The following is a 24383-nucleotide window of genomic DNA, read 5'->3' on the forward strand; positions in this document are numbered from 1 at the left end:
GTCGTTGGCTTCCAGACCGTACAAAACTGTAGCTTTGAATCAGGATGCTATGTTTTTGTTGCAATGGCTTGCGGCGGATGCGCATAACTGACCCTTCTCTCTCTCTCTCTTCAAAAGGGCTGTGAATTCAAGTCTGATTTTAAGATGGAGATGCACAGGAGGACCTGGAGGACACCCACCCACAAATAATTGCCCACCGAGACACTGGATTGAAGACCGGTCCCACAAGATGTCCGGTAAGTCTCCGCACCAAGGGTGAGATGGAGTATGATTCTGCCTCTAGTACTTACTCCTCAGCTTGAAGTTAATGCCACTGTATCAGTATGCCACATGTTGTTGTTGTTGTTGTTGTGTGCCTTCAAGTCATTTCTGACTTATGGCGACCCTAAGGCAATTCTGGAGGTGTCTTGGCATGTTCTTGCCATTGCCATCCTCTGAGGCTGAGAGAGTGTGACTTGCCCAAAGACACCCAGTGGGTTTCGTGGCCTACATTTCCCTCCCACAAACCTGTGTCCCTTTTTGGTGACAGAAAAGTGACCGAAAGAGCAAACTAGAGGGCTTCCCAAGGGCAAATCCGGGACCTTGGCTTGAGTTAGTTCTCAGTCTTGGGCCCTCCAAGCCGACGGGAAGGGAATCATCTAATTTCAAATGTGTCGAGCGAGAGTCGTACGGATGCCATCGGCTTCAGAAAAGACAAATGATTCCAGCGCAAATCCAGCCTGAACATGCCCTAGAAGCCACAAGGACTAAAGTGAGGCTGTCATACTTTCATAGAGTCATGGGGTTGGAAGCGACCTCAAGGGCCTTCCTGTCCAACTCCCTGGACAGATGATGGGAAAACACAGCTCCATGGTAATGACAATCCAGTGTTTAAAGAGTTTGTGGGGTCTGAGCCTGAAGATCATGGCTGTGAATACCAGGAGGAGGTCTTGGAGGTCCTGAGTCAAAGCCTACTTGATGGCAATGTTTTGAGCTCCAGCTCCCTGACCATTGGTGCTTCTGGGAATCCAGCTGCCAAAGACCTTGGTGAGTAATGGTGACCTCTGGGCTATACCAGCCTCTTACTGGTCTTTGCTAGCCTTTTCTGTGAAGATGCCAACTAAACCTCCCTTTGTACCTGAGCCCCTTAGAACGGGGGTTCTCTCAACCTTAGTTCCTCCAGATATTTTGGACCCTGACCGCTGGAGTCCCAAAACATCTGGTGCACCAAAGGTGGGGCAAGGCTGCCTCCGAAGCAGTGGCGCCACCAGGGTTGGTGGCGGTGCCAAGAGCGGTCACTTCGGGAAAAGGCAGGATCAGCAAAGCTTGGGCATTGCTTCCCAAGGGCAGGCAGGTGGGCATCCCTGGGGCATGTGTGTGTGTGGCAGAGGATGCCCCAAATGTTAACTAAATTACGGCAAGCCATTTACTTGCCTAGTAAGTGCCTGTAAAGGTCTCCAAGCGCTGGGAAATTACTCTCCAATAACCATGCCTCAAAGACCCCTGTGGATGCCAAGTCAGATTCAGACTCTTGGTGAGTTTGTGGTGGTGGTTGTTGTTGTTGCTGTTGTTGTTGTTAACTGCCCTTGCGTTGTCCCCAACCCATGGCCAACCTGTGGGTGAGGCATCTCCAAGGCTAGAGATGTGATAGGCCTGTGGAAAAAGTAGGGAAAACGCCAGCCACAAAGATACGCAAGAACCTGGCGGCAGAGAGACAGTTGTGGGCGCAGTCAACGCCACCCCTGCGGGGAAGAAGAAGAAACAAGAAGAATGGAGGAGAAGGAGGAGAGGAGGGCCAGGCGTCGGAGTTGGGTCCTCCGGCAAAGAAGCCGTCTCAGCCACCATTTGGGGCCAAAGAGAAGGAGACCCAAAATCCAAAGATAAGGAGGAGGAGAAATAGAAAGAAAGGGAAGAAAGCAGGGACTCAGCTTGCAAAGGATGGGACCGATTGAGCTTTGGGAGGAGGAAAGGGCTGGCTGTGTATGTGTACAAAGGAACTATTTTGGTAATACATTTTCTAATAACTGATCTATATTGCTAAATACATATGCATGGATTTATAGTACTGCAATGGACCCTCCCCATTCGCTGGGGGATAGGGGCACAGGGCTCCTGTGAAAGTGGAAGAGCCCCAGATAAGAAAAGCAACCACATATTCTACCCTCCACATAGTCTACAATCCAATATGCCATTGACATACCCTGTCCTGTCCTATACTACCTTGTCCTTTCTTGTCCTGTCCTATCCTATCTATCAATCGCATTGTCTCATATCCTGTCAATCACATACAGTATTCACATATTCTATCAATCACATAATCACACAATCAATCCCATGTAGAACATGTGAACATATGATTGATAGAATATGTGAATATGAGGATGGCAGAATATGTGGACCACTGAATAAGTGATGCTTGGATATGTGGATGATGTGTTAGAGCATCCTTAAAAGAAAAATAGAATACATAAGGAATAACAACAATAATTTTACCTGATTTCTTTGTTTTGTGATACTCAAACAGCATAGAAATACTGTAGTGTGTACGTTGTCTGTACAGATGGTGTTGCTTTTCCATAATGCCCGACTCTCCTTTTCTGTTGTCTGTGACTCGTTGTAAATCTTTTTGTTGTTGTTGTCATTTGTCAGATGCATATTTGTAACAAAATGGCTTTTTTGGGGTTTCAGACTCAGTATATGTGTGTGTGATTTGTGTTTCAAAAGTCCAGAGTAGGACAATATATCTGGGGAATAGGCAGCTGTAGTAGCACCTAGGCCTTGTGCCCTAGCATGACCTCGGGTGACCTTTGCGACCTCGGGTGACCCTCAGGAAGGGCATATAACCAGCTCGTGACCTCAGGTGACCTTTGTAAACTCGTTTGACCTTTAACGGGTGTAGGACCTCGGATGACCTTTTGTGACATCAGATGACCTTTGACGAGTGCAGGAGGAAGAGTTGGTGACCTCAATTGACCTTCTATGACCTCATGTGACCTCGTGTGGCCACTAGTAACATATTATTGCATAGCTTTGTGGTTTGAAGTATGACGCTTGAGCGTATAATACTTAGGGTCTTTATCGTCCCCCCACAAACTGGTTTTGGACTTCATTTCCCAGAAGCCTCAGCCATAGGGCCCTATGGCTGATGCTTCTGGGAAATGAAATCCAAAAGCCCTTAGAAAGAGCACAGATATAGGGCCTTTAAACTGCAACCACGGTGGCCCCCTGACTCTGCTTTTTGAGTGCTTCTGGAGGACTTCACCTCCCAGAAGCCTCAGCTACATAAGCCAATAGCCTGGGCTTCTGGGAGCTGAAGTCCAAAAGCCCTTCAAGAGCACAGAAAGGGTTGAGAGGTTGCTGATATTCTTCTGTTCTTTAAGGGGTTTTGGACTTCATCTCCCAGAAGCCTCAGCCATAGGGCCCTATGGCTGAGGCTTCTGGGAAGTGAAGTCCCAAAGCCTTTAAGAGCCTTGAAGCATAACAGAGACACACTACAAACTCTGCTGTGCTCATGAAGGGCTTTTGGACTCCAGTTCCCAAAAGCTGTCGGCTTACACAGCCGAGGCTTCTGGGAGATGGAGTCCAAAAGCTCCTTAAGACTCCAGGGACTGCTGCAGCTGCACCCTCAAACATGACAAAGACCCCCCCCCAAAAAAAGACCTTATACTGCAACAGCCTCCAAACTGTGCCTTTTAAAGGGCTTTTGGACTTCAGCTCCCAGAAGCCCAGGCTAATAGCCTGCATGGCTGAGGCTTCTGGGAGCTGAAGTCCTCCAAAAGCTCTTAAAAAGAGCAGAGTCTGAACCCTGTCTGTGCTCTTGAAGTGCTTTTGGACTTCAGCTCCCAGGAGCCTCAGCCAAAATACAGGAGGGGAGGGGGCAAGAAGAATACAGTGATGGCCAATGGCTTGGGATTCTGGGAGACGAAGTCCAAAATTCCCTTAAAGAGCAGAGTGTGGGGATCACTGATTTATAGATCATTTAAATTAAATTAATTATATAATTTAATTTTTAATTCTTCATTTTAATTATTATTTAATTTAATTATTTTAATTAAATAATAATCCCTTAAAGAACAGAGTTTGGGGACCACTGATTTAAATTATAGATTATTTAAATTAAATTAATTATTTAAATTAAATATTAATCCCTTAAAGAGCAGTTTAGGGACCACAGATTTAAATAATAAGATTTAAATTAAAATTATTTACCTTAATTATTTATTTAATTAATTTTTAATTTTATATTATTTCTAACTATTTTAATTATTAAATCGAATTATTAAATTTATTTAATTAAATTATTTAAATTAAATAATAGAGCATGCATTTTAAATAATTTATTTTGCAGCGTATTAATTTCTGTTGATACTTGCCTCAATCCCCGAAAGGGAAGAGGCTGGATATAAATAAAAATTTATTATTATTATTATCATTATTATTATTTAATATAATAGATCATGTATAGCTGTGGTCCCCAAACTGTGCCCTTTAAGAGATTTTGGACTTCATCTCCCAGAAGCCTCAGCCATGTCAGCCAATGGCCTGGGATTCTGGGAGCTGGAGTCCAAAATCCCTCTAAGCGCAGAGTTTGGGGATTTAAATAATAGATCATTTTGAAGTCATTTAAACTACTAGAATGCAGTTGTTAAAACCACTCATGGAGTGTAAAGCATGCAACTGAACAACGCAACAACATCAAGGGCAGAGAAGTCATACGCAGTCAATGGCAAGACGTATGTTTGGAAGCTATCATGAATTGTGCGTCCTTCAAATGGGTGGCAATGGGAAAGAGTAAGGTAGGTAAGGACTTTAGGAGAGATCATAAGAGCAAGCTTGAGCCAAAATACTTAGAACAGACCTTACCTGGATTTGTTGTTGTTGTTGTTGTTGTTGTTGTGTGCCTTCAAGCAGCTTCTCCCCTTTTGGATACCCTAAGCTAAACCTTTTATGTGGTTTTCCTGGCCATATTTGTTGAGAGGACTTTTTCCTGAGGCTGAGAGAGTGTGACTTATTATTGCCCAAGGGCACCCAGTGGGTTTCGTGGCCGAGCAAGGATTCGAACCCTGGTCTCCAGAGTCATGCTGTTACAGCTCAAACCGCTACACTATGCCAGATCATATACATCTAGACAGACACCTACCTGGATAGGTTTTGCTCCAAACGTTGCACTCTTTGGTTCTTAAGAAAAGCATTTATACACACGCTTGACCCTCCATATTCTTTTTAGGGGCACAAGACCCCGTGAATATGGAAAAACCCCAAGTAACAAAAACACCATGGTTTTACCTGAGAGGACACCTCTCTAGGAATCTCTAGGTCTTTCAGTGTGACTCTGTGGTCATCATCCGACAGACACTGACCATAGAACTGCCCTGGAGGAGCTACAAAGGCCTAGTAGAGTATCCTCTCTAGGAATCTCTAGGTCCTCCAGCGCAACTCTGTGGTCAACATCCGACAGACACTGACCATAGAATTGCCCTGGAGGAGCCACAAAGGCCTAGTAGAGTATTCTCTCTAGGAATCTCTAGGTCTTTTGGTGCAACTTTTAGTTAATGTTGACCACAGAGTTGCACTGGAGGAGCCACAAAGGCCTAGTAGAGCATTCTCTCTAGGGATCTCCAGGTCTTTTGGTGCAACTTTTAGTTACATGTGACCATAGAGTTGCACTGGAGGACCTAGATATCCCTAGAGAGAACATATTAGTCAAACCCGCAAATATCAAAGCCACAAATATGGAGTGATGAGTGTATATACAATATTCAACATCAGATATAACATTTGAACCCTGAGGCGTACGGTGTGGAGGCCACGTTTGCACACCGCCGAGACCAAAACGTTTGCTGCTTCCGGGTTCAGGTCTGTCCCAAGAAAAAGACGCCCCACGCGTTGTCGTGTTTGTATAAAAGATATTTACTTCAATTATCACACCTAGGGTGCTAGTGAATAATAATAATACATCGTGTGAGAGTTTTTCGTACAGTGATATTGCTTCTCCATATCATATAGGGAACTGTTGTACAGTGCTGAGAACATACATCGTATGGCTAACCCGAGGCGCGGAGGAGGCGCCGCTTCCACCGACGGAAGGCGCGCTCCCCCGCTCTTCGCCGCCGCCAACCATATAAAACTTTAATTCTCTTAATAAAACTTCTGAACAAGAAATAAAAACGTTACAAAAGATGAAATCACAGCAACACAATGCGGAGGGGCTTTCTTTCAAAGCGACTTGGTACAAAATAAGAAAACGGAAAACAACACTCTTGTTTTGTCATCATTTTTGGTCGATCGGGGTCTCCGTGAGGGTATTTCTTTCCGTTGAAGTCGGTGATTGTGAATATAAGAAAACGAGCTTTCTAAAAACATCTAAGACTTAGTGCGTTACAAGGAAAAAAAATAATATATATATATCTATTTATATTTATATATATATATATATATTTATAAAATACTGCTAAAAATGTCGGGACACCACAAGTACGCGGAAAAAAGGGGAGTTTAAAACGGAGCTTATCCTTTTTCTTCTTCTTTCTAGAAAGAAAATATTCTCAGGAAAAAAAATACACCTTAATTCTTTTTGTGTTTCGAGTTCATTTATATTTTTGTGCTGTCTTAGTAGTAGTAGTAGTAGTCAGGGCGAGTCCAAAGGTTGAGCCCGATAAAATGGCAAGTAGTTATTGCACAAATGCAAACATAAAAAAAAGAAAGATATAAAATTAAAAGTTAAAAATTAAAAATCATCTTCAGAGCGTCGTCCGACGGGAAAAGGCTTTGCGCAGACGCTTCGGTTCCGGCGGGAACCGGGTGCGCAAAACCTTCCGGGACAACTCTGCCCTGGACTTAAAATTATATACACACACACAGATATATATATATGTGGATATATATATATGTGTGTGTGTGTGAGAAAAGGGACGTCAGGGAAGCAAACGTAAAGGTCGGTTGCCATTGACTTTGGATTTCAAGGTCCAAATTTGCACACACAACATTCTCGGAGCATGGTTCGGAGACGGCAAAAAGACACGGTGCCTGTTTCGTCCGGGGTGCGAAGGCGGCGGCAGAGAACGGCTTTCGACGCTGGAAAATGCATAGACTGTTTGGAGAAGAGAGCAAAACAAGCACACGGAAACCTCTCCCCAAATCTCACTGCTTTGCAAGCGGACCTTCCTTGAGCCTCCCCTCCCCAACACCCGGTTCAAACAAGGGGAGAAATAAAGTGGGGTTGCAATCCACTAAGAACTCCTCCTCGTCCCCCAGAAATGGTTCGAAGGATCCCCAACGCCTATTAGTTTTCAAACCGAAGCCACCGGTGGATTGCACCCAATGCCCACCTTGGAGCCCAATGCCCACCCTCCCCAAGAGGCCAATATGCTTGCAACTCGGTGTCCCTTGCAAGCACATTTAAACCAAAATATGATTCCTTCCTTCCTTTTTTGCAGCAACTTTTCGTCTCCTCTTGCTTTTGCATAAGCTGCTCTCTCTCGCCACAGAAGATGTCCCCTCCAACCCACCGTACAGCAGACAGCGCTTCGTTCAAAACAAAACTCAACCTCCTACATATTCGTAGTTGGCCAATACACCAAGAAAGAGCCGCAGAAGTTACCCATTCCAATAAGGAGGCAAACCTACCTAGAAGGTACCACAACCTTGTCTGGTTTCTTCTTGTACTGTGACAAGAGGACAGGGCCACATTTAGGCTTCATGATGACTTAAGATGGGGAAAACGCAACCTTCCAGATGCTGCTGGATTGCAATTCTCATCTGCCCCAGCCAGCATGGACAACGGCGAGGGACGGAAGGAGCCACGGTCCAACAACATCTGGAGAAATGGAAGCAGAGATGGTCTCCATTTTGTCCATGTCCACTTATTAAGGCCCTAGTTGTAGGATTGAACGTTCACCCAGTTCCAAAAGAAGGAAAACATGGATCGATATAGTTTTTTATGGGTTTACGTTCTAGAAGAGTTTATTCCTGATGTTTGACCAGCATCTGTGCATCTTCAGAGAATGCCGGCATGGAAGAGAGTGGGGTACATTCTCTGAAGATGCCAAAGCCACACATGCTGGCGAAACGTCAGCAATAAACTTTTCTAGAACATGGCCACATAGCCCGAAAACCCCACAAAAAACTATGGATGCTGGCCATGAAAGCCTTTGGGTTCAATATCCCTTGTGTTAGAAGCAAATTCTAGTTGGAACGGATGGGTTCCTCTTTAGCCACAGCTCGAGTCAGAACATTTTGCACCCTCTGCGAATGCCAAGACCTCTCTCTTCCTTCGACCAGCGTCTCCGTAAGCTTGGAGTACTGCATAAATCAATGAGGAAAAACAAAAAGGAGGACCAGTGCAGAGCAGATGGAGGGAAGAGAAGAAGGTGCTTTGCATTTTTAAGACGCAAGAAGCATCGATTCCACCCATCGCCACCAAAAGGTGAGGCACCACTCTAGGGACATGCTCCCTGTTGAACCACAGATTCATGGACAACGGGATCGTCTCCCAAAAGACGGCCTTGCAACTGAAATTACGCAAGTTAAAGAGGAACATAGTCTCTTTCAGATGAGCCTTACTCTTGAAATACAACACATTTGGGGGGAGAGGAGATAGGAAGGGAAAATGTCTCTTCATGGACCGATCCCACAGGCTCAAGGAGGCTTCAAGCAACTTCTATCCTGGATTCGTTCATCCTCCTAAAACCCCGAGGCGGAATAAGATTTAAATAAAACCCATTTATACACATTTACAAAGACTCCCAAAATATACAATGGAATGATATGGGCCTGGTTGGCCAGCCCAAGGGCATGATGCCCCATCCGTGGGCTGCGCCAATGAGTACACTACTCATAGATATGCGCCAGGGCAGAGCCCTTGGAAGGTTATGCAGGAAGCTCTGGAAAGCACTTTGAGGGGGGGAAATAATCTCATTCCAAAAGGCCCAAGGTTTGTGCGAAACTAACAAAGAGATATGCTTGGAAAACAGATGATTTTAAAAATCAGAACAACAACAACAACAACAAAGGTTACACCTAAGTGCCAATATTGATCAAAGAGGCAGAAGAGTTGAGGTGTTCGGTGTGTTTTGAGCAAGACCCAACGCAACCGGAATGACCCCAAAAATGTGAAAGCAAGAGATATCGGGGCCTTTTAAGGCGGATGGAGGAGGAGTGATAAGAGATTTCTTTGTATCTAGAGAGGATTCTTCTATGTGTGAATAAGAGAGAGAGAGAAAGAGAATGCCTGATCTATCAGATCTCTGACAATTGTGCATTAACTATGTTCAAGCCATACCTCCCTCCTTTCTTGCCATGTTCTTCTTTGGACAGAACAGTTGCTACGTAACACATTTTTGAATACGTCTGCAATGGGTGGAGGAAGGTTGAGACGTTACAATCTACCACTCCAACTTACTATCCTTCTACTCCATGAATGTGTGGCTTTATTATGGGCAACAAGTGCAAGAGAACGGAAGAGGACTGTTTACCAAGAGGAAACTAAACCATGGGGCACAAGGGTTCGCTTCTGAAGTTGGGCCGATGCGGATGAAGGAGAATTTGAATGGACTTCTCACTGCATCATAAAAACACCCAAACCGTGATGAAGCAACATACATAACAACCTTATTGCCGAGTGAGTCCATACTATGTGCTTCCCAAACTTTGGTCCTCCAGAGGTTTAGGACTTCAGCTCCCAGGGTTCCTGACTTTTGGCCAAGTTGGCTAGGTCTTCTAGGAGGCTGAGGTCCAAAACACCCAGAGGACCGAAGGCTGGGAAACCACTGATCTACACACGGTGTAGTAAACAGTTGTGTGCGCCCACCCAGTGTTGCTTCCACTTGACTACAAACAAGCAAAGCGTTTGCCATTGTGAAGTCCAGAATCCCAAAGACTGAGAAGATCTCCATTGCTGGTGTTAAATGCTCCACGTTTTGACAAACAGAACGGTTGGTTCCCTCCTATTGCACAAAGAGTTTTACGTACGCCTTAAGTGCTTTCCAAAGATCAAGAGCGATCCGACAACCGAAACGTCCGGTTCTGAGTCCATCGCGCATGCCAGGCATTGGGTTTTTGGGAAACAGGTACAATTATTCTCTAACATAACCTGGAATCCAGCTCACTTGTGCTTTAAGACGGTCTCCCATCGAGAGAGAAGAGAAGAGACAGAAAGGCTTTGTGACTTTTCCTTTAGAAAGAAAGAAAAGACCCTCAGAAATAGAAGTTGCTCTAAGCTCTCCAAGTCAAAAGCCAATGTAGTCAGACTTTGAAAAGGGAGCAAGCCATCAAACAAAATTTCATCTAAGAGAAACTCTCAAATAAAGCCCAGCATGACTGAGAATTACTACGAAGAGGAGCCTGGCGGAAATGAATTTAGACGATGTAGCTTTCCTTGCAGACCACTAGTAAAATACGCTACGGAAGTGTGTATTCTTTTAACGAATTCGGAGGTAATCTGGTCAACAGAAACATATTTACACATAGGATTTCTTTGAGAGTGTTGCTTTTACTCCTGAAAAGACCTCTAAAAGCGACACTGGTTTCCCAAACCAGTTAAATGGCCATCCGTGCATTTCACCAGTTCACTATCGGTTAAAGCATCTCCTTTAAAGATACCTGAGTATCTTGGCAGAAAGATCTATCTAGGAAGCTGGCCAAAATGACACCGAATGAAAGAAGACATTATTGCTCTGGAAACCGTAAACGCATGCGGGTCCCCATCCCACGCACCGGACTCATGCTCCCATTCCCACGTAAACTGCAACCTAGTTACTATTTAGTGCTGCTTTGGTTTCTTCAAACCTGCTTTTTTATGTCTACTGGGATTTATTAGATTAGATTCATTATGAAAACCACCCAGGATTTGAATATCTTGGCCTCTCTTTTAGGCCTGATTGTAAGCATCTTTGAAAGCAGTGGTCCTCAACCTTTGGTCCTCCAGATGTTTTGGACTTCAAGTTCTTTATAATTCCTGACCGTTGGCCAAGTTGGAAGGGGATTCTGGGAGATGAAGTCCAGAACAAATGGAGAACCAAAGGTTGGGAACCTCTGTATGAAGGACCAAGAAACACAGACTCCTTTGAGCATGCTCTAGTGTTGGCTACTACTGAGTTTAGTGGGGTCTTCTCCCAGGTTAAGTGTCACATTTTCTACAACCTCCGTCCAGATATCTCCAAATATAAATCTACACATACATTACACAGATTTGGGAGTGGTGTCTAACCTAAGACCTTCTTCTCCCAGCCAGTCCAAAAAGGAAAGCCAACAATATTGTTCAATGTGAAAACGATGGCTACGCAAATCCACCTAAACCACGTTAACCCTAGACCAGATCTAACTATTGGAGTGATACTCAGGTTGGCTTCTGAGAACTGCTACTCGCTCATGAACGTCTTCTCATAGGATCGACTCACAATCTTATAATCTCATAAAACTCATAATCTCATAAAGCAGGAACTAAAAGCGAAGGGAAGCTCTTGCTCACCTGAGCCATAGCAATAGTTGCATTGCAAACCATATCCTCACTTCAACCCCTTTTTTGTGTATTACGCGCAACGTTGGTTTTACGAAAACCTACCGGTTCAACGAATTTAAAAACACTGAAATCACAATCACGGAGGATCGTATTAAAAACACCTGGAATCTGTAAAAATCGGGGTGCACCGGTGTATCTTAAAAAACAACAACCCAACAATAGATTGTTTCCACGCAGTTTTTGTACTTAGTAGTGCGCACAAGGAAAAGCGCTAGCGACTGAGAAGCTGCAGAGCTGAAAGAAAGAAAGAAAGAAAGACTGGGATGAAAAGACCGAGTCGTACTCTGCTAGAAGAGTAGAGCAAATGCTGAGGTAGCAACGGTCACAACGGTGTTTGATGGCCCTTTCTCTCGAAACCAAACTCAGCAAGAGATGGTGAAATTGCCTTCTCAATGTGGAAGCACTGCTAATATCCAGATGAAGCAATGGAGAGTGGCTTACCTAGCATGGTCCCTGAAGGAAGCGATGATCCAAGAGGTTCAGCTCCATGCAGGAGGCAATGGCTGGAGCCAAAGCCAAGCAGGAGGAGAGCCATTTGCACTGATTCTAAGTGAAGTACTGCTAACAGGTCTCACCTGCCTGCTTGGGTTAGCAATGACTGCTTCCACAACCACACCATCCTCATCTTTGGGTTGACTGTTACTCTTCCCGTGCAACTTACAAGCATGAGATCTGAAGGGGTTGTTCTGTGACTGGAAGACGCGTTTCTACAAGGCCCCAAACCAAGAGGCTTGGCCCTGATACCTAGATTTCCCGAAGGCGGCATGTCAAAGGCTCCAAGTAGTCTACCTTCAAGAGATGTCTGCTCAAGGAGAATGGGCCCAGAGGCAGATGACCAAGATGTCCAAAGGTCTGGAAACCAAGCCTTATGATGGAGCTGGGCATGTTTAGCCTGGAGAAGATAAGACTGAGAGGTGACAGGATAGACCTCTTTCAAGAGAAGGTCGTGTAGAAGATGGAGAAAGCTTGTTTTCTGCTGCTTCAGAGACTAGAACATGAATTCAAATTACAACGAAAGAGATTCACCTAAACATCTAGAAGAGTTTCTTTTATTCGACAGCAGAATCTACCTCAGAGGGTGGCAAAATGCTCTTTTGAGGGTCTTTAAACAGAGATTAGGTGGGCAACTTTCAAGAACGTTTCAGCTGTGTATTTCTGCATGGCAGGAGGCTAAACTAGATGTCCCTTGGATTATGTCATTAGATTTTAGTCCTTTCACATTGACAGTCCACAGAATAAATAGAGACCGCTGCTCAAGATGCTCAAAAGATGGGATGAATAGGAAAACCTGGGTTTGTTTCAGGACCCCATCAAGCTGTTGGCTGACAAAAGAAGCCACAGGACAAAACATACTGGGCTCTTCCATCTTTTGAGCATCTCAAGATGCGCTCTGGATAGTGCCCTTGCCTCATCTACTCTGATAAGCCTGGGAAATGTCACCTTCCAAACCGGCTAAAAGGAAGAACAGGAGCTTCCTTGTGCATTTCTTTTCTTTTTGGAACTTGGTGCAAGAGCGAGATCTACTCTGTGAATTTCGGAAACAATTTCTTTCCCAACAGCAACACGCATGGAAACTGTGACTGCGCTGTTCAATATTGGATCTCTCCAAGTCATGATGTAAAACCCAACACCTGAATCAACCATGGCTTTAGATGATGCTTTATGCACAAAGTTGGGGGTTCTAAGTATGCTTTACTGCAACGGTTCCTTTGTTCAATGTTTGGGGTTCTTTAAGTGCCGTGGATCGATGAACTTACTCAATTCAAGCAAACAACTCTTAGTCCCACTATCATTACCATCAAGAGCCATGTTCCAACTGACAATCTTACAGTATTTATCTATGTTCTCTCACCAAGTTTCCAGCTTGAATAACAAGCTGATGCGCCTTCTTCTGCATAGGCAAACCAGCTTGACCGTTCGAAAGGTTGCAAACCACTTTGAGGTTAAATTTACTTGGAAGTCGCAGTTAGTCCCTGAAGCCAGAGTCAAGAGAAGAGGTGAGAGACATCACAAGATGGTGGGAAAAGGCCAAGGCTCCTCTTCAGCTCTTGGGATTAAGGCTAGCATACTGGGAAGAAAGTCCCACCGAAACCACTGGCGCTTACTTTTGAGAAGACGCGCAAGGCCTTTTTCCTTCATAGGCCAAGAATGGAAGGTGTCACCCTAACCAGGACTAGAGATCGATATGCGCCAAGGGACCCTGTAGCACATTTGAGCCCAACTGAAGGAAAGAAGTTGAGAGCATGAGCTTTTGTAGACTCGCACCTACTCCCTCAGATGCTAGAGATGGAGAATGTGTGGCGGTGGAGCTCTCGACTCCACTCAACACAAGTCGTAACAGTCAACATAATCTGGAAAAGTAAACACATGCACAACGATTTCTGGTGTAGATTATGACACTCTGCTCCCATGCTAACCACGTTCTAAGGTTGACAAAGGTATGGAGGAAACATATAAGGAGTTGGGCCTGTTAAACCTGGTGAAGAGAAGACGGAGGGGTGATATGATTCCCTCCTTAGATATTTGCAAGAGAGAAGGGGGCAGGTTTGTTCTCTGCTGCCCCAGATGATAGGGCCAGGTCTAATGGCTTCAAGTTAAGAGGCAGATATGTTTCAACTGAACCTTAGAAGGAACTTCTTGTTGCTTAAGAGTGTTTGGCAATGGGACCAACTGCCTAGAGGTGGTGGGTTCTCACAAATATGTCTTCACAAAAGGGCTGGAGAGAGGATGAAGATGGAGGTCATGCACTGGGGTGTCTTCCAACTCTGTGGTTCTATGGAAAGCTGCCGTGTTCAGAGTGGCAAAGTGAATCTTTCTCCAATGCTCATTGTCAACTGTGTCCGATGGGAACATCTGAATCGTGGGCCTTCTTGCCTATTCATCACAGAGCGGCTATCTCCTTCAGCGTCTCTCTCCCTGTAGAGGAAAATGGGATTCCATGAAACCCACTTCAGATGGACTATATCACATTGCAGCATCTGCTCCAGAAGTACAGCTTCAAAAAGTGGTCCAGGCATAGGTCTGCCAGCTCTACACAACAGTGAACATCTGCTGAAGGCATCGTCTCTTCATAGGATTTCATCACATTAACTACTGTTGGCTCATGCGTTTGCTGGCAAAGATTTGAGCCCTTCTGATAGAGCTGGAAACATTGAAAACTTGACTTCAAATGGTGGGACCCAAAGCCAACCAGCAAGGTGGTTTTTAAACTGGCAAGACCGCACTAGAAACACTAACTCACATGCCTTGTCAAAGACATTCGGAGTATATCTTTAGGGGGGAAAGGTGCTAACCCAATTTATTTTCCCAGTGGTAGCTTTTCTGGCCTATCCTCACCAAGAAGTGACGAAGGGACCCGAGACATCTCCGTAAAGTGCCAAGTATGCTGAAATCTCGAGCATTTTCCTGATTCAAATTTTGCAGCCGAGGGCAGAGTGGTACCATCTTTGATTTGGTCTAACCGTGCCTTAGTCCTGCAACGGGCCATGTGTTCAAAACAAGCAAACGATGCTCCTGGCAAGAAAGAAAGAATACAGATCCGCTTTGGCGAGTAGGTACACCCTACCTTGGAGGAAAAAAGAAAACTCGGAGTATGTGATTTGTACAATACGATCCACATATGCTTGATGGCGGTGGCAAAAGTACGAGAGAGAGAAGTCAAATGCTATTTATTTATTCATTTATTTAATCAAGGCACTTCAATATTGCTTTTCCGGATGGTGGGCAGAACCAGAACACTAGGCTAGGGCCTGCCCTGAGTTGTGTTAGCAATGACTGTCTTGTTAGTTATGGAAAGCATGGGCAGAGGCAGTTAAGACGCGCGGAGGAAGGTTTTCATTAATATCTGACCGCATCGAACATTCTGGCCACTATTTGGGACGACGGAAACTGAACGGCAAAGAAAAAATATAAACGCTAAAGGCAAGAAAGACATCCCTCGCCTGCATAGAAAGCTTGTTCCGATAGAAGTACAGCAAGTTCTCTCGAAGGCCGTGACAAAATGGAGACCTGCGCATAGGAGGTACTTCCTGCTATACCAAGGAAATGAGTTTTCCCCGTTGGCTAAACAGACCTACCTCGTATTCTTAAGCCCTGTCCACCACCATATAACGTTTCGGCGATATGCTGGAGATGGCGATCTACGGGCGTCACGTACGTGATACAACCGGAAGTTACTCTGCTCTGAAAGGGAGATTGCGGCCAAGCCGTCGGGAGAATTGCATCACACTTCGGCACTAGAGATCTTGAATTTGCTAGCTATTCTGCAGGCAAAGGTGAGCTTTCTATGTCACTACGATTCTCAGAACAGCCATCTTTTGTTGGACATTTGCCTCCTCGCGTCACGATGGCACGAGCCAGGAGCATTTTGTATGCCTCGGTCGCTAACTTCCAGATCCCCATAGTAGTCATGAACTTATAAAAATCGGTATGAGCGAGAAGTGGTACAAGAAAACCTGCCTTCCAGCCTCCTAGAGCCTTTGTTTTGGGCCATGAAAAGGCATTTACGTTAGTTTAAAGCTACTGCACTCTTAGAACGGGTGAGGATTGAACTAAGTGCTCCGGTCACACACTGGAGAGACTGTAAAACACGTAATTTCCTTTCCCCAAAAATCCATGCAAGGAAGGTGGTTTCACATCTTACAGTCCAATAATAATTATAATAACAACAACGATGAGAACGACGACAATAAAATAATAATATTAATAATAATTACCAATTAATACAAGCACATTGAGCTGTCGTGTTGGGAACCCCTTTGAATCAGAACGCCTCTCCTCCTGACCCCCTCCGTAGCATAAAGTAAGTTATTAAGTAGAACGTAAGAAGCACTGAACGCACCATTAAAGTGTCATAAAACGATATTGACCTAAGACGAAAGTTTTCCGTGGTACACAAAAAACAAAACAAAACAAAACAAGAAACCCCCAAAATGAACAAACAAAAAGAAATTTGTCTGTCAATAATATACAGTATGACAACTACATCTTGTAAATTATACCCAATACTGCCGGCAGTCTATCCCTCTAAAAGAGTATTTGCCCCCTTTCATCCCTTCCTAATAATCAGATAATAAAATACAGCACCTATAAATAAGCAAAAAAAATATATATACCGAAATCATCTATCGTTAGTTTTAAAGATATGGCAATAAAGGAGTCTAAATCAGCGGAAAACGGTAGAAGCCATAACTGATAAAACAGCTTATTGGAAAAAGGTGGCAGTAATGCACTCTTTATGTGTGCACAAAGTACGTAAGAAAATACAGACGTATAAAACCGCACACGCACACACGCAAGACACGCACTCCCCCACGCGCGCAACCCACACGCATCCCTCCACACGCCGCTATGCTCACGCATATACACATAGACAACCGGAGGAGTCGGAGACAACTTGGAAATGCGACTTGGTACTTTTGATCGGCCGTCGCAGCTCGCCGCAACCTACGGCGGGAGGATTGCGACGGGTGCGGCGATTTTTCGCGAGCGTTTTGGTTCGGAGTTTTGTCAGAGGATCAAATGCCATGTGCTCTTTTGGTTCAGAGGGGGAAAATAATAGATATATATTAAAGATTGTTCCCACAACTGAGTAGTATAGAAAATTAGAAATCAGTGCTTGCTGTGGGACTACAGTCAGTAAGTAACTACTTAAGGATATTAAAGAGAGATCGGGTACAAAGAGGCCCGATTCTATCTCAGTGGCAAGTGAGTGCGACCGAAGGCATGGCAGACGTCCCCACCGTGTGCCCTTCAGATACGTTGGACTACAAGCGCTGGGCATGCTGGTTGGGGATGATGGGCCCTGCAATCCAATATATCTGAGGGCGCCAGGCTGGGGAAGACTGTCCTAAGTGCTTCCCATTGCAAAACGCAACTCCCTCTTTTCCAAAATGATATTAGCTGGACTCTTCTATCCTTCTTGCCAACCAAAACGCACAGTGCGGACTTTTGATGCCACCCGCCGCATTGCCCCGGGACCAGCTAAGTCCGGGTTTTCTTTCCAAAACCGGTGTTTCTTTTTTCTTACGGGGCACATAGGATTAATGCAGGGATGTGTCGTTTTTAAGCGGGTTGAGGACTCGTCCGGACTTTGCGTTTGCAAGGCTGGCATAAAAGGACAGTCGGACTGAACCGATCCAGTACATCCCCGATTCCAAGCTGTCTCCCGCGCCTCCTAGAAATGAGGTCTGATCCGCGTGCTTCGTGGTTAAGAGGTTAAAAAGCAGATTACAAAATCCCTAGATTTCAGAACGACAATTCTTCTTCTTCTTTTTCTGTCCTGATTTGGCCTAAAATGGAGTGTATTAAACAAATCCCGGCCCATTAAAGAGACCAGAACCGGTTAAAGCTATGAAACGATGTGCACTACGAGTCAATATTTTTTTTGTTTTCTAGTTCACTTTACAAGAAGAAACAAAAACCCAAAAAACACTGAAAACCAGCTACCACAAATTAAAAGGTCATTTTTTTCCTGATGTGACTTTTTTTGTTTTGTTTTCATTAAAAAATACGTGGAGTAAATGTGGTTATTTTCTCTCTCTCTCTCTCTCTCTCTCTCTCTCTCTTTAAACCCCAAGTTTCAAACAATATTCTTTCTTTTTTTACTTTCTTGAAAATATTTAGGAATTCAAACTAGTGTGTTTAGAGTCGGGCGGACTGTGCAATCTCTTAGTGGCAACTGAACGGCTACAAAAAACACCTTATTCTCTTATCTCTCTTCAAAAAAAAGCCACCCTCCCCTCCCGTCTTTTTTGTTTTTCTCCGTTTTCGTTTCAATCGCGCATTATTATTATTATTATTATCGCTCTGTCTGAGCCATTAGATGGCGGATTAAAAAGCCCCCCTTTTAAATAACGTGGGTTTCTCTTTTCTGTATACATCTGTTTTAAGGCCCGCACCAAAGAGGAGGAGGGCAGAAGGCAAAAGCTGTGTGAGTTTTTGTGTTTTTTTCTTCCCCAGAAACGGTGGAAATCACTTTAGGGCAATTCATAGAAACACTTCAGGGTACAAAAAAGCTGGACTACAACCATGATTTGTTTTTCTCAGTTTCTCTTCCTCAAAAAAAGCACAAAACATAAAACCGGGCTGAAACGCTCCTTTCGTTCTGTATATATGCACCTTGGCCTATGGCGTTTTGGCCCCGTGGCCTGCAGGGCGGTTAAGTGCGGGACATTGAATTCAAACCAGTAAGAGGTCCAAGTTTTTAACTTCCCCAAGCTCCGGAAAGGAGTTGGGTGAGCTTAATCTCAAAACTCCCATTCCACAGGCTCCTCTCGACTCGCAGCCTTCTCCAAGCGGTGGATTATGCTGTTCAAGTTTGCAGCCTTCTTTTTCCTCAGCGTGTTGTCCCGGGCGTTCTTGGAGCACGCCGACGACGCCGACGCGTCCGAGAAGCCAAACAAACTCTCCAGGGAGTTGGCTTTCTGAGCGCCGGCGGACAGCGTGGAACTGGTACTTGGCACAATGGGAATCCTCTCCACGCTCTCCTCCTTGGACTTGCACAAGCTCTCCCCCGGAAGGACTGAGGTGGAGGCCGTTGAGGTAGAGGCATCATCCTCTTCCGGAGCACAGTTTGGCGTGGGCCCCAGAGTTTCTCCTGAATGTCGACAGCCAGGCAGAGGACTCTGGCGCGGCGCTTTGAGCCGGCCCTCGTCGTCAGTGTCTTCCCGGCTCTCCGTTCCCGGCTGGAATGTCTCCGTCTTCTCCGAAGATCCGGCGTCTCGCAGTGCCTCTTCCCCCGCTTCGAAAGCCGACGCTGCTCGTCCTCCCTGAGACTTTGTGGTTGCATTGCTGTACTCGTCGCTTTCCAGGCCCCCTTGCTTTCCGTCGGGCGGGCCGTCCGCGTCCACCCCATCGCAACTGTCTCCTTCGGAGCTGTGAACCGCCCGGCTGCTTCGAGCCGAAGGAGAGTCGCTGGCCCCAACCTGGCCCTGGCCCCCCGCTTGGATTTCCTCAATAAACAGCTCCCGACGAATGCGAGATCTAGAGAAAAGAAGAGAAGAATACAAGGGGTGCATGTAGTTGGATCCAAATGACACAAGTGAAATGGACACAACACGCTGAAATAGAATCCCTTAGGGCAGTGGTTCTCAACCTTCCTAATGCCGCAAGCCATTAATTCAGATGCTCATGTTGTGGTGACCCCCCACCATAACTAAAGTCTACGAAAGCTCATGCTGCCAACTTCTTTCTTTCAGCCTCACAGATGCTACAAGATCTCTCTACGTACTGATTCTACAGACTGACACTGCTACATCTTTGACTTCTACCTCCTTTACACATTGGTCTACTAATCCGTTTCCAAAGTCGTCTAAAACAGCAGTCCTCACCTTATCTTGTGGCAGTAAAATAGCGAAATCCATTCAGCACGGTGTTAAAAGGGACTTTCCAAACTATGGCTTTTGTCAATTAACCTCCACTCCTAGTTGATCAGGGAAGGAGAGGCGCTTCTGACCCACGAGCACCATTTACCTGTAATTGTGGAACCAGTTAATGACGGTGCTGGTCTTCAAGTTGAGCTGCGTGGCGAGTTCCTCAATGGTTTTTGGTGATGGGTATGGCTTCTGCTGATAGGCGCGCTTCAGAGCTTCCTTCTCTTCCGGGGCCAAGACGACCCGGGGCTTCTTCAGCTGGTGCTGCGCTTGCGGACTGGCCCCTTGGCTGTAGTCGATCCCGGATGAAGTTGACTCCGAAGGCTGGCTGTCACTGACTGAGCTGTGCCGCCGTTTCATGTACGCTGAAAGACAAAAAGCAAGGGGGGACAGGGTCACTGGAGAGGCCAAACCAACCAACGGGATAGGTATGAAAGGATGGTTTTGTAAGCCAATGGCTGTATCTAGCTGTCTGTCTACCCAAAGTGAGATTGTTTGTTCACTGAGCCCTGCAAAAGGATCTTTCTCAGCCATCTGTGAAGTGCTGAAGGGGTCACACAAAAGTGTGTCTGGGGTGTCTTTTGCTGGCTTGCTCCTTCCATTGCCCCACCCTTCGGTCCTCCAGATGTTTTGGACTTCAGCTCTCACAATTCCTGACTGTTGGCCTTATTGGCTGGAGCTTCTGGGAGCAGAAGTCCAAAACAAAGGGAGGGCTCAAGGTTGGGCATCATCGCACTACTAGATAGATATTCTGAACCAGCAGCTCATGGTTTTGACCACAAGAGGGCGCCTGGAGCCTGGGGAATAATAGCATCTCCACCTGGAAACCTGCGCATGAGGCATTGGTTGGGTCAGCATAACCTGTTCTCTTCTCAGCTGTAGTATACGAAGGGGGGCAATTCAGACATCCCATTTTGGAGAACCGGGAAAGGACCCATCCACCCCCCAATCCTCCTGCTCCTTCCTCTGATATTTTTAACTTCAGAGGACAGGGATGGAAACTGGAGAGCTTCTGTGTGCCAATGCAGGAGCTCTGCCACCCGACGTCTCTCTAGTCATGAGTGCCTGTCCATAACAATCCACTAGACAAATGCTTTACCTGTGCTTTTCTGCAGAACTTGTGTGGTTATAACCACTCTTTACGACTGTACTTAGAACCACACCAACACAGTTTGCACTCCCATTGCATTTCATGCTCCCCACTACTCCCCAGCTGTCCATAAGTTCATAAAAATGTGTTCTGGAAATGTCTCAGTCGTGCTACCAGATTCCTTTGTGTCTTTTCCACGGGCATCTTAGAAGTCTTATTTAGTTCTCTATACTGCATGAATCATGTCCACTTCATTTTAGAAAGCATGAAAGGAAGCCTCTTGACCAAAGAAGGAGCCAAGGTTAACTCATGTGTACCTTTCAAACAGAAGTGTGTTTCATGGATGTTGTCTTTTCAGATGTTGCACCGTCAGGCACTGGGATGGGCTGTTTTTGTACCCTCCGAGGGATGTTTTGTTGCAGAATACACAATGCCAATGTATGTCATTCTTCAACATGGTTACTTAAAGAGTTGGAAACAACAGTCATGGCTTTACATGACACTCATTGAGCATAACACTGTGTGACTGCAATGCAACATCTTCTCAGCACGGTGTAAATAGCCACATGCAGATATGCAACGCAATAACTATCCTAGTGCCTGAAGGTTAACAAAGTCTCCCCCAAATAATAATAATGATGTGACAAGGAAACTGAATGAAGAGTGGTGTGGTATGCTTTGGATCTGCTGCTGCATATATACATGTAAACCTTTCATTGTTGGCGTGGTGAGAGAGAGGAATACAGCAGCACTTTTAAGATTATCTGACTTATTTTAGCATGGGCTTTCATGTATTTCAAACTAAGAAGAAGTGAGGCGCCAACATGGCATAGTGGTTTGAATGCTGGACTATGACTTTGGAGACCCTGGGTTCGATTCCCTGCTCAGCCATGAAACCCACCTTAGGCAAGTCACATCCTCTCAGCCTCAGGAGAAGGCAAGGGCAAACCTCTTCTGAACAAAACTTGCTATGATACTTAGGGCTGCCATAAGTACAACACCCAAAACATGACACCACACTCGGCCAGGTATACTTTATAAACCATACACATATTTACAGTGTTTGTGTGCCCTGTGTGTTGGAACTTACCTTTCTTCTCCATGCGCTTCATGTCCATCAGCTTCTCCACGTTGTTGGGATCGTTGAGCCAGAGCTGCATGCGGACGAACGGCTCCCGGCCCTTCAGGCTCAGCTTGTGCCAGGGCTTGGGGCGAGCGAGGAGGTCGGAGACCGAGCCTTGCGTCAGTCCCAGGATCGTCTCCCCAAACAGACGCTGACCTGCAAAGAAACCCATATTGCAAAGTGAGTTTGTGCTGGGGAGGAAAGGCGAGGCAAATAAAGGAGAAGGGGATGGGAGCAACATAAGTACAATGGGAAGTGGCAATAGTAGCTAAGAGAAGTGGGCAACCCCTTGAAACCTATTAATAGCTGTTCTAAAAGCTTCTAAAAGAAGTGCACTACGTCACATTGAAGGGGCAATCCTATCTTCGCATGCTCTCCCACATAAAATTTGGCCAGCCACTCCATCAGGCAGAGGACTACAAGACACACTTCTTATCTCTCTTTATAAAGGAAGGTGTGTGTATATTTATGCACATGTGTTTCCCAACTCATGACACCGGAATACAGAGAAGTCTCGATTTTTGCTAGGAAGTCATGATTCTGTTTGGAGTCACTTTAGGCTCTGATCTCCTCCTTGAAGATCTAAACAGCTGGGGACTGTGCCAGTGTTGCCTCCCATGCCACCCTTTGCAGACCCGAAGGTTATCATTAAGGTTATCACCAAATGCGGGGAGATGTTTGGCTGTGAAACAGTAGGACACCCACCTGTGTGTGTCTTATTGCTTAATTGGGGTGCATTTGAATTACTGATCTAACATCAGACAGATCTCCAATTCATGGGACAATATCTAGATCCATTACTTTTATCCTTATTATTTATTAATATCATTTTTTTCTTATAGTGCCATTGACAAAATGTAACACTCATTACATGGCTGCCTATCTCCTTCCTCATGTCTTCCTGATCCGTAGCAGACTTGTTTTCCACCCATGAGATTCTGTGAAACCACCACATGGACCTCCATGCGGAAAGGCCACTGCATGGAAATCCAAGATACAACTGGTCTAAAAATGAGCATCTATGTTTTGAGCCCCTTTGCATGCTCTAACTGAAAAGTGGGATCTAAGTAAATAAATGGATACTCTTCTCTCTTGGGATGTGTGAGGTTTCTTGCCACAGGAAAAACAGACCTGTTGCGTTGGCCAAAAAAGGGCAAGAAACTGGCAGGGCATGTATGCCAGTCTGACCAACCTGGGAGCTTTACATTGCGGACCAATTGCAGTAGCAAATGCCCTATACAGTCAACCCTCAGCATCCACTGATTTTTAATTCATGGATTCAAGCATCCACACTTTGAAAAAATTGTCAAATCCAAAAAGCAAATGTTAATTTTGCCATTTTATATAAGGGTCACCATTTTACTTGGCCACTGTATATCATGGGACTTGAGCATCCAATGTATATCCTGGGACTTGAGCATTTTGTTATCCTGGAACCAAACCCCAGTGGATACTAAGAGCCCGGTGTATTGCATTTCTTTCTATGCCTCGAGAGGAACTGAAATTTAGGCCCACATCATCCTTGCCATCCCCATAGACTTCAAGGCCCAACCACTCATGCGCTAAAGAATCCCTGAACCTCGCCGGCAATTCAATCCAAATGAGCTACACCCAAATGCGATCTCCCTCTGGGGCAAATTCAAGAGCAGATGTACAAAGTGGGCATTTCTACCAAAAAGACATCTAGTCACTCGGTTGCGTGGAGCCTCCCCTTCTAGTGCTTTCCAAGCCAGTGAGTTCCCGCTTTCCCTGGGAAGACGATGATGGGATTGATTCCCCGGCCGGGAGCACTGCCTGCTGCTCAAGGTGAGGACCTTACAACGGAGATAATGGAAACAAAGACTCGCAGCAGACTGAAACAATTTCCGACCCGTGTTCCCATAGCTGGCTCCCGCCACTCAAGTGCGCAGCAGATGCTCGCTCGACCCGCGCCACAGTCGGGCTCTGTAACAGCTCCGTTCCATTAAGCTAATCGAAACCATTCAATCAATGACCCAGGCGCTCTGCCTGGCCTCCCTGCTCCTCAACGCAGACGCCAATGCCTTCTTTTCAATGGGAAGGGTTTGGAGACTGTGAGCAGAAGGGGGCTCTTAGTATTATTGGGAAAGAGGGGAACACTGAGTAGCTTTCCCCTTCCCTTAAAGGAAGGGTTTCCCAGTGATCGATTCTCTCTGCCTTGAGTTCCAGTGTTCAGACTGGGAACTCATAAGTCAGACAAATTTTGCAACATACGAATTACGAAAGCTGCTGCTTCCGCCTGCCTTTATTGGCCAACCTTTCCCATGCGCACTCCCTACGACT

General features: G+C 45.5%; 1 protein-coding gene and 1 long non-coding RNA gene across 6 annotated transcripts in view; one reads left to right on the forward strand and one right to left on the reverse strand.

Moving 5' to 3' along the window:
• CUX1 (cut like homeobox 1) overlaps positions 1–24383 on the reverse strand; it is a 254604-nt gene that overhangs the window by 10470 nt on the left and 219751 nt on the right. For 4 of the 5 annotated variants that reach the window (XM_042442698.1, XM_042442696.1, XM_042442695.1 and 1 more), the window contains 3 exons: positions 22050–22238; positions 19970–20234; positions 18039–19480 (listed from right to left, as the gene is read on the reverse strand). The exons of the other annotated variant lie outside the window; for it this stretch is intronic. In XM_042442698.1, coding sequence (XP_042298632.1) covers positions 18745–19480; positions 19970–20234; positions 22050–22238 — 1190 coding nt within the window. In that variant the 3' untranslated portion in view covers positions 18039–18744. Of the gene's footprint in view, positions 1–18038; positions 19481–19969; positions 20235–22049; positions 22239–24383 lie in introns of those variants that run through there. 5 annotated transcript variants of the gene reach the window in all.
• Positions 115–23162, forward strand: LOC121917066. The gene is made up of 3 exons (XR_006100949.1): positions 115–236; positions 22081–22262; positions 22925–23162. It is a non-coding gene; the product is annotated as an uncharacterized LOC121917066 (long non-coding RNA).

This window comes from Sceloporus undulatus, chromosome 11 (assembly GCF_019175285.1).
Source record: "Sceloporus undulatus isolate JIND9_A2432 ecotype Alabama chromosome 11, SceUnd_v1.1, whole genome shotgun sequence".
In the NCBI taxonomy this organism is placed as follows: domain Eukaryota; kingdom Metazoa; phylum Chordata; class Lepidosauria; order Squamata; family Phrynosomatidae; genus Sceloporus; species Sceloporus undulatus.